Raw genomic sequence first — 10,376 nt, 5'->3', positions numbered from 1 at the left:
AAAAAAAGAATTCAAGGTCATTTCTACAAGGTCATTTCTAGCTACACACTGGGTCTAAAGCCAACCTGGACAACTTGAAACCCCAACTTGAAAACCTGTCTCAGAAAAAAAAAAAAAAAGCCAAAAAGCTACTAACTACCGAAATAACACATTATAAACAATCGGAAGTGTATAAAAATTTGCTTCTGAGCCCGGGTACCCATGAATAATCTGGGTCTCTGCTGTGCTTCTCATTGGGTAACACCTAAAGACGCTCCTGGGGGCTCTGGAACAGCCTCTGATACGCCAGGCAACCATAGGAACAGTCATTTGAGATCCCTTATGGCCTGGATGTACAGTTTTGTGCCGGGTGCCAAGGATCAGGCAGAGTCATTTGGTTCTTGGCTGATGTCTCAGGGATAGATGAGAAGCCACAGAAGGCTTCTCCGTGGAGAAGAGGAAGACATCTGGGATCCCTTCCACACGAGAGCAGCCTGCGCTGGGACCCGACTCCAGGAACAGAAAGACGGAAGCTCCCCTTCCCCCAGATGACATGCAACTGAGTTTTATCTCTCTGCATTCTCATGCTTCCAGAGGCCAAGCGGTCCAGCCCAGGGACTTCGGGCCTTTATCTGTGTTCTGCTTCCTCCCTGGAAACACCAGGTCTTTGGAGCAGGGGAGCTTGGAAGGCTCTCCCATGGCAGTTGTGGTATTCCTCCTCCTGTCCTTGTGTGGGCACCCCCAGGCTGCTGCAGGTAAGGGGCAGGAGGTGGGGGGGTGGTTCTGCAGCTACTTAGGAGGTTGGGAGGAACCGATGGTGCTTCTCTGAGTGCTTCTGAAAATGCACATGACTCAAGAAGACAGACTGACCTTGCTTGAACCCTTTCTGCCTTTAGTCCTGGGGAAATCTAGAGGTACAAGGGCCTAGATTATATACAGTTTCCTGTCATTTTGTTTGTTTGTTTGTTTTTTGTTTTTTGTTTTTGAAACAGGGTTTCTCTGTGTAGCCCTGGCTGTCCTCGAACTCAGAAATCTGCTTGCCTCTGCTGGGATTAAAGGCGTGTGCCACCACGCCAAGCTCAGTTTTCCTGTAGTTTTAAAAGAGATAAACATAGAGTCTGGGATCTAGCTCAGAATGCTTGTCCAACACGTGTAGAGTTCTCAGTTCATCTCCAGGCAAGAGTTTGATCTTGTGACCAGGTGTGCTATGCCTGTAACCCCAGCACCTCGGAGGAGATAGCCCCAGGCTCAGGCAGGCGATCCAGGTGATGCTCAACTACATGGTCAATTTGAGGACACAAAATGAGGGTCTTGCTGTGTGGCTATGGGGGTGAACCTTCCGGTACACATAGCTTTAGGCATGTCTGTGAGGGCATTTCCAGAGTTTTAACTGAGAAGGGAAAAGCAGCCAGTGGGGTGGGGTGGTAAGCGAAATAAAACCAGGGAGAAGACAAAGTCAGTCAGGTATAGGCATTCCCCTTTTTCTGCTCTGAAGTCCATCCAAACGCAAGCCTGTTTCAACCACCATAAATCTCCTGCTATGATGGCTTTAAACCATGAGCCAAAAGACATCTTACTTCCAGCAGGGCAGTGGTGGTGCAGGCCTTTGATCCCAGCATTCAGGAGGTAGAGGCAGGCGGATCTGAGGTCCAGGTGGCCAGCGCTGCACAGCGAGATGATGATGATAATGATGATGATGATGATGATGATGATGACAATGATGGTGGTGATGTTGCTGATGGTGATGGTGATGATGATGGTGATGGTGACAGTGATGATACTCATCTAACTCCCTTAAGTTGCTTTAGCCTGGCATTTTATATTATTATTATTATTATTATTATTATCATTCTTATTATTATTTTGTCAAATCAATGAGAGAAGTCCAGTAGCCCAGCTGGTTCTGGAACTCTCAGGTCAAGTATTCCTTCCTCCATCTGTCTTTGAACTCTGTGACTGCAGGTGTGCCACCACACCCAGCTTCCAGCTTCCAGCTTCCCTTATTTTATTTTTATTTGTTTGTTTTGAGACAGGGTATTGCTTTATAGCAGCCTCGGCTGTTATACATTTTATTATATAGATATGTAATAATATGTTTATTATATGCTGCAACCCCTCCTCCTCAGCTTCCCAAGTGCTCGTATCACTTGTGTGCTACCTGGCTTCGTTCCCCTTAGGAAATAAAAACAGATAAGGAAATGTGGGGTGAGATAAGGGATGTCACCAACGATTGCAGCCTCCTTCTAGCCTGATCCAGACAGAGCCTCTCACCGGTGAGGAAAGACAGAGGGCCTTTCTACTCTTTCCTCCCCTCCCCAACTCTTTCTGGGAGTCATGTATGTGTATCCCAGGGTCTCCTTGAACTCCTTGAGCAGCCGAGGGATGACGCCGAACTTCTGATCTTCCTGTCTCTGGGTGCTAGGATCACAGGTCTGCACCCCCACATTCAGTTTATGGGTTTAAGCCACACTGGGGACCCAAGTCACACCCTCTGCCAGCTACCCAAAACCTCCGGCAAGCACTTTACCAACTGAGCTACATTCTCAGCCCCACCTCCCTTTCTTCATAACAGTCGCTTGAGAAATGTGTGCTCACCAGTGCTTGAAGACCCCAGAAGGGAGTTCGAGGCCAGCCTGGTCTACAGAGTGAGTTCCAGGACAGCCAGGGCTACACAAAGAAACCCTGTCTCAAAAACAAAACAAAACAAAACAAACAAACAAACAAACAAACAAAGACCCCTAGAAGGAAAGGAAGGCAGGCGTTGGAGCTAAAGTAGGGGCTTGCTGAAGGCCTGGACAGCTCTGCTCTGACACTGCTCTTTCCCCACAGACAGCATCCAGACCATCTACGTAGCCTCCGGGGAGTCAGTGGAGATGCCGTGTCCCTCACCTCCGACCCTACTTGAGGGCCAGCTTCTAACCTGGTTCCGCAGCCCTATAGCAGGCTCCTCCACCATCTTGGTGGCCCAGGTCCAAGTAGACAAGCCAGTCTCAGACCTTCAGAAACCCGAACCTGATTCCAGGTTCAAACTCTTCGGAAATTATTCCTTATGGCTGGAGGGGTCCAGAGATGAAGATGCTGGACGGTACTGGTGTACTGTGATGGATCAGAACCGCAAGTACCAGAACTGGAGGGTGTATGACATCTCTGTGCTTAAAGGTGAGGTGGGTCTGAAGACCTCTTTGGACCCTGGAGATCAGGAAACCACACAAGAAACTGAGGAGCCTCTCTCTCCTGCCAGGATCCCAGTTCTCGGTGAAGTCTCCAGACGGCCCCTCTTGCTCTGCCCTCCTATGCTCTGTGGTCCCTGCCAGGCGTCTGGACTCGGTGACCTGGCTGGAGGGAAGGAACCCCGTGAGAGGACATGCTCAGCACTTCTGGGGAGAAGGGGCTGCCCTGCTCTTGGTGTGTCCCACAGAGGGACTTCCTGAGACCAGGGGCCGCAGGCCAAGGAACATCCGCTGCCTTTTGCCTCAGAACAAAAGATTCAGCTTTAGCCTGGCAGGTAAAATCAGGGAGGGAATGGGGAAGGGTATTCTCTCCAGCACCTCTCTCAGAGTCGGGAAAGGGGACAAATCACACCAGTGACTAGCAGGTAACTTTCCTACAGGGGAAGGCTTCCCCAACTCCCTCATTGACCAAGTCTATCACAAAGAATAGTTGATTAAACCAACTTCCTAGTTTTCCAGACCAGACCAGAAACCAAGGCCTACTTTGGTGAGATATACCACTGTTTAGTAAGGAGTTAATCTAGGGGTGAAGAGAGAGCCCAGCCAAGTTAAATGCTTGCAATACAAACATGAGAATCCGAGTTTGAACTCAGGAGTCACACACACACACACACACACACACACACACAGAGAGAGAGAGAGAGAGAGAGAGAGAGAGAGAGAGAGAGAGAGAGAGAGNGAGAGAGAGAGAGAGAGAGAGAGAGAGAGAGAGAGAGAGAGAGAGAGAGAAACTGCCAGTCATGGCGATGCAGACTTATAGTCCCAACACTAGGGAGATGGAGGCAGATGGGCCCCCGGGCTCTCGAGCCAGCCAGCCTGGCCTGCTTTGTGAGTTCCAGGCCAGTAAGAGACTTTGTCTCACAAAAATAAGGTGGATATCTCCTGAGGAAAAACACTGGCAGTTGTCTGCTAGCCACCATAAATGTGCTCTCACACCACGCTCATGTGAACACACGCACAGAGGCGGGCACGCGCACACACACACACACACACACAAGAAAGAAATAGGCTGATTTAAGCGGGTCCCAGTAGCACATGGCTCTTAGCACGTGGGAATTAGAAGGAAGATAAAAAGTTTGAGGACAGCCTTGGCTATATAGTGAGTTCAAAGCCAGCCTGCATTACGTGTGTCCCTGCTTCTCTAAAAATAAGTAAAATCATCAAAATAAAAGAAATAGGCCTGGGCTGGAGAGATGGCTCAGAGGTTAAGAGCACTGCCTGCTCTTCCAAAGGTCCTGAGTTCAATTCCCAGCAACCACATGGTGGCTCACGACCATCTGTAATGGGATCTGATGCACTTTTCTGGTGTGTGTCTGAAGACAACTACAGTGTACTCATACAAATAAAAATAAATATGAAAGAAAAGAAAGAAATAGGCCTGTGTCTATAATCCTAGCTCTCAGGAGGCAGAGGCAGTCAATAGTGTGAGTTAAAGGTTAGCCTGGTCTACACAGCCAATTTTAGGCCGACCAGGAATAGAGAGAGAGGCTGAGTCCCCTCACTCTCCCTACCTCCATCAGAAAAGATGAGAATTGGCTAGAATACGAGCCAAGCATAGTGGTGCACTTCTTCAGTCCCAGGACTTGGAAGGCTGACACAGGAGTTCAAAGCCAGTCTGGACTCCACGAGACCCTGTCTCAAGAACAAACAGAGGAAAGACACAGATGAATCTATTCTATGTGGACTTTTCCATGGCAGAGAGGAAACACATAGGAATTTCTGGGGTGCTGACTTCCAAAGAAGGGGTCACATATACTGCGGTATAATGGCCTATTGATAGGGAAGGCTGAAGCAGAAAGCTTATAATTGTTAGACAAAATAAAAGGCCATTATATTGAGAATGAACGCTACCAGATGGAGAATAACCCATTTATCAGTCAGAGAGAGGAGCAAACGGCCATTGTTCTAGACAGAAAGGCCTCCGAAAGGCTTAGGGAATGACAGATGCGTAAGGAACTGGAGAAATGCAAACTCATTTTCCATGTGTGTGATTTGCATGTGTGCATGCATATTTGCATGTGTGGGGGCACTGCCTGTCATTCTTCTTCTGCTGTTACAGCAGCTTCCGCGGAACCTTCCCCCACTGTTTGTGCCCCTCTCCCGAGCTGGGACGTGCATTGGATACTGGTAGTGTTGTTCACAGCAGGCCAAGGGGTCACCATCATAGCCCTCAGCATAGTGCTCTGGAGGCGGCGGAGGCCCCAGGGGTCTCGGGACAGAGGTAAGTCTTTTTTCCAGAGAGGTAACTTGGGTGTGAGGTAAAGAGTTAGGCTCACATCTAGACCCCGTCTGCTCTAGGGGAGGGAGGAATTACCTGGTGACTTCACATCATGTGGCTCCTTTCCCCCAGAACCCTCAGTTCCTCATTTCAAGCCTGAAGTCCAGGTCTATGAGAACATCCACTTGGCCCGCCTTAGGTAAGTAGCCTTAAATCCCAGAGGGGCTTAGCATGGTAGATCTGTTGCTTGGAACCTGGGGTTGGATTGCAGATGGGGATCCTGGTTCCTAAGAAAGTCCAGGAGCTTTAACACAGCCCTTTGCTTTCGCAAACTCTACAGCCCACCCACCCACAAGACCAGGTGATCCTGGAGATATCTGCGTGGAAAAGCCTGACCCACAGTCCTGTGTCTCTGGCCACTGGCACCTGAAGAATTCCCTGGAACCTTGGCCAAGGGGTGGCTGAGGGTGTGACTCCTACTGGGCTTCCAACAGCCACCAAGCTGGAGGGGCCGGGGACAACATAAGGAAGGCAGTAACATCATTCTGTGATGTCACCTACAAAAAAAAGGTGTGGTCTCCTGTCTCAAAGCAGCCAGCACATCAGTGAGGAGTGAGGGGGGAGGATTATGGGGTCTGGGATCTGTTGGCAGGAGGGACAGGAGAGCCCAGAGACATGAGAAGTGGTGAGGCATCTGTCATGGAAAAGACTGAAATGCGTGTGTGGGGTGGAATGAGGGAGAGAGATGTCGACAGACCCAGATGCAGAGTCCAGAAACAAACAAACAAACAAACAAACAAGAAACAGCCCTAAATGGCAGATGTGGGAGACAGAGAAAAGAGAAGACTTAACAGGCTTCCGAGTAAATCTGACGTCCCCTCCCCATGTTCTTCGCACAAAGAGAAGGAACAAGAGAGGGAACAAGACCTCTTTAGTCAGGCTCCAGTCTTCCTCGTATGGAAAGGCAGGCGGAAACCAAGGGGAATGCCTGGCCTCAGCCCCAGTGGGGCGCTGTCCTTATCCAGCACACACGGTCCTCTGACCCGTTCCTCTGTGGTTCTCTATCAGCGAGAGCGGCTTATCATTTCTGACTCACGGTGAGCTCTGACCCTCCAACCAACCAGTCTCTTGCTATCTCCCTGGGTAGCTAGCGGAAGCATCCCAAGTGGAGTGAGTACCTCCAGGCTGTCTGAACAGAGGAAGTGAAAGAGGATGTCAATGCTCCCAACAATGCCAATCTCTAGCCTCCAGAAAGAAGCCCAGCCAGGATCCAGACCACACCCCCTTACACCACACACACACACACACACACACACACACACACACACTCACCAGTCACAAGCCCCTCGGCCAGGTGCCCCTTTTGACTCTTCCTTCAAGCTTGGCTCTCAAAGGAGAGAGCGGGCTTCTTGGATCTTGCCTGCAGCCTTCAAACTGCAGCAGCTCAAGCTCAGGTGTTGGCAGGAAAGAGGATGACAGTCACACAGACGGAAACTGGGATTGGGGAGCATCATCAGGGTCCAGTGTGGCAGCAGTGCAACCAGCCAAGCAGCAATAGTCCATTCGTGTGTGTGTGTGTGTGTGTGTGTGTGCGTGTGTACACATGTGTGTTGTATACATACTAGTGCACATGTGTACATACCAGTGCACATACAGAAGATATCAGATGTCCTTATTCCTTTGAGACAGGGTCACTAAACATGGAACTACCCTGGTGGCCAGCAATCCCCATAGATCCCTGGTCTCTGCCCCTCATTTGGCCCTAGAGTTACAAGCACTCGCGTGTGGCTGTACCTGGCTTTTTATTTTTATTTTTTAAAATTTTTATGTGTACTGGTGTTTTGCCCCCATGTACATCTGTGGATCACACTGTGTTCAGTGCCCGAGGAGGCCAGAAAAGGGCCCGGAATTTTCTGGGACTGGGATTGCAGATGTGTGTGAACCATGTGGGTGCTGGGAACTGAGCCTCGGGGTCTCTGCAGGAACAGCCAGCGCTTTTTTTTTTTTTTTTTTTGGTTTTTNGAGACAGGGTTTCTCTGTATAGCCCTGGCTGTCCTGGAACTCACTTTGTAGACCAGGCTGGCCTCGAACTCAGAAATCCGCCTGCCTCTGCCTCCCGAGTACTGGGATTAAAGGCATGCGCCACCACACCCGGCTGCAATAATTCATTCTTAAAGTGCACCCTTGTGTGTTTCACCACCACCACCACGTGCACCATTACCAGACTCACAGACAGTTCTCTTAACTACTTTTACAGCTTATTTATTTATTTATTTATTTATTTATTTATTTATTATGGTGTAGGGGATTGAACCCAGTGCCTTATGTATGGTAGGCAAGCACTCTATCATTGAGCTACATTTCTACCCAATAGCCCTTTTATATTAAATACACTCTTTATGGTTCCCCAAGGTAGCCCTCTGTTATTGAGACCCTCGGGTACCAAGCTACATGCCTGCTAGCAGGACTCTATTTCCCACCAACCCCAGTGACACTTCTGTCCCTTTGCCTGGGACTGCACAGCTCATGCAGCGTAGCTGACCTGGGGGTCTCTTAGGAGGCGAGGTTGCGGATACTTGCATGCGGGGAGCAGAACTCTGGCTGTAGGAACTGGGTCTGTAGAGGTACTGGGATCGGTGGCTGAGGTTTTTATACAAAGTCATGCTCCTGAGCGTTTCTCAACAGCATCTGTGCAGGTGTGTTCACGTCCATGGTGACACTGGAGTCCTGGGTTGACAGCCGTGGATGCGCGGGCTAGAGGAAGTCATGTACTCCCCAGCCAGCCGATCATGGCTGCAAGGGGTAGCAGAGTCATGAGGGGAAGGTTGGGGGGTGGCTGTGAGGCGGCAGCATTGCATAGGTCCTGCTCACAGCACTGGTGCCGGAGAGAGTAGGACCGTGACCAATAGGTCGCACGGCCCAGCAGAGGGCACTGGGCTCTGGGGAGGCAGCCTTTCCGCTCTATGACCTCCTCCTCCTTTTGCTCTGTGGGACAAAAGAGGAACGCTGAGGTTGGGGCGGCTGCGACGGGCGGGCAGGAAAGAGAGGGTGAGGAGCCACCCTGAGAAGGGCCATCGGACCAGAATCCTACCTGAGGTTCCAACACTGACACCACACACCTCGTCCTCTCGACACTCCCTGGGAACAGGGTCGCAGGGCTTGGCAAAGCTGCAGGTGTAACAGTGGAGCCTTCCTCTGGCCGGGGAAGTGGTGAGACCTGTTGGGTCAGCCGAGATCAAGGCAGGAAGGAGAAGGTAAAGTGGCAAAGCCCAGACCTCGGGGGACTCACTGACACACAAAGGAGGGAGAGAGCCATAAAACGCAAGGAGCAGACAGGAATATAAAGTAGCCAAGGAAGGAAAGACGATGCAGAGAATCGGGCACAGTGACCAGGACAGACAGACAGGAACAGAGAGTGCCAAGAGAATCGAGTCAGCAGAAAGCCAGCCGCATGAGCAGGACAGGGAGACCCAAAAGTGAAGCAGGTGGTGCCAAAGACAGGAGGAAACAGGGGTTGGCATTGACCGAGGCACTGAGCACAGAGCTGGATGTGAGAGACAAGCGGTGGGAACAGACAGCTCTTCTCAAATGCTCCCCCTCCCTCTGGCCTTCTGAGACATAGCTTTACATAGCCCAGGCTGGCCTGGGAGTCCAGATCCTCCTGCCTCAGACTCCCAGCGTCCTCAAATCTCCCCCGTTTCTCTTCATCTCCGTCAGCTCCCTTTCCATTCTCCGTCTCAGCCTTCGCAAAGCCCCCCACCCCACCCCCCTGCGTCCCAGCCCTTCCCGCCTCCCCCACCCCTACTCCCTGGGGATCCCCCAGTCTACCCTTACCCAGTGTCCCTGAGAGGAACAGGACGCCAAGCAAGGCGCTGGACAGGCCCATGGCAGGAAAGGCTCAGCAGTCTGGGAGAGCTCAAACCTGTACCCCGAGTCAGACACACCTGCCCAAGGCAGGGAGGAACCAGCAAACAGACGGAGGGAGAGAATCTGGGGTGTGGAGAAGGGAGAGAATGGCCTGCCTCATGCGACAGCCCTATGTTCCCACACCTGAGGCGCTCTCACTCCTGCCCATGCTTGCCTTGAGGGTCTTCTGTTTTCTCCCCTGTTTGTTAACTCAGCCCAGCTGTCTGCCTCTCTAGAGTTGTGTCTGCCGCCTTCCCTCCTGCCTCCTCCCTCCCTCCTGCTCAAGCTGTTCCCATTCTCCTTGGTTTTTTTTTCTTTCTCCTTTTCTTGTTTTGTTTTGTTTTTTGTTTTGTCTGTTCCTGTCAGAGCCTGTATGCCTCTCAGGGTCACACTCTGAACCCTCCCCTGCCCTAGATGTCAGAGTCCTGTTTGAGTGTGGTTATCAACAAAGCCCACTCACCCATTCCCACACCCCACCCCACCCACCAAGCCCAGCTGTTGGGGGGCCCTACCCCGCCTGGCTCACATGCCTTTGATTCACTCCGCTAACCCCAAGCTTCCACAGTGCTACCCCATAATTATCCCTCCTGGCTTTACTACCTTGCAGGAAAGAATTAATCAAGAGCCTGGCTAGAAGGATGTATGTCCTTCCTCTAAGAAGGAATTGGAAAAGAAGGCTGGATAGGTTTCCAGGATGGGACCATGGGTATAAAGGAGGTTGGGGATTAAGAGACTGGGTGGGGACAGGGAGTTTTAGAGGGTTTATCCAATTCCTGGGTAGCCCTGGGTTCCAGTCACAGTACCAACTAAAGAAACACTTCACTGGGAGGGCCACGGCTAGGAAGAGGGTGGGGGGCATCTGAGCACCTGTACCCTGAAAATGACTGGAGCTTCCCCCCCCCCCAGAGCTTTCCTTTGTATGAATTCTATCAATATTTACTATATCAGAAATTAAAGCCGGGCGTGGTGGCACACACCTTTAATCCCAGCACTTGGGAGGCAGAGGCAGGAGAATTTCTGAGTTCGAGGCCAGCCTGGTCTAC

At 51.0% G+C, this 10,376-nt stretch overlaps 2 protein-coding genes across 3 annotated transcripts in view; one reads left to right on the top strand and one right to left on the bottom strand.

The window, feature by feature from the left end:
- The window catches only part of Ly6g6f (lymphocyte antigen 6 family member G6F), a 10,084-nt gene extending 4,148 nt beyond the window's left edge, over positions 1–5,936 (top strand). The window contains exons 2-7 of one of the 2 annotated variants that reach the window (XM_021218147.2): positions 574–734; positions 2,809–3,138; positions 3,221–3,484; positions 5,269–5,430; positions 5,560–5,626; positions 5,768–5,936. In XM_021218147.2, coding sequence (XP_021073806.2) covers positions 574–734; positions 2,809–3,138; positions 3,221–3,484; positions 5,269–5,430; positions 5,560–5,626; positions 5,768–5,792 — 1,009 coding nt within the window. In that variant the 3' untranslated portion in view covers positions 5,793–5,936. The remainder of the gene's footprint in view (positions 1–573; positions 735–2,808; positions 3,139–3,220; positions 3,485–5,268; positions 5,431–5,559; positions 5,627–5,767) is intronic. The other variant, XM_021218148.2, reaches the window with a different exon arrangement.
- Positions 5,937–7,674: 1,738 nt separating this feature from the next.
- Positions 7,675–9,522, bottom strand: LOC110335790 (lymphocyte antigen 6G6e). Its single transcript, XM_021218151.2, has 3 exons — positions 9,262–9,522; positions 8,519–8,644; positions 7,675–8,412 (listed from the first exon to the last, which is right to left on the bottom strand). The coding sequence occupies exons 1-3, from the start codon at positions 9,311–9,313 to the stop codon at positions 8,192–8,194; spliced, it is 399 nt and encodes a 132-aa protein (XP_021073810.1). The 5' UTR covers positions 9,314–9,522; the 3' UTR covers positions 7,675–8,191.
- Between the last annotated feature and the right edge of the window lie 854 nt (positions 9,523–10,376).

Source organism: Mus pahari, chromosome 18 (genome assembly GCF_900095145.1).
Source record: "Mus pahari chromosome 18, PAHARI_EIJ_v1.1, whole genome shotgun sequence".
NCBI lineage: Eukaryota > Metazoa > Chordata > Mammalia > Rodentia > Muridae > Mus > Mus pahari.
This window is presented reverse-complemented; position numbering and strand designations above follow the sequence as displayed.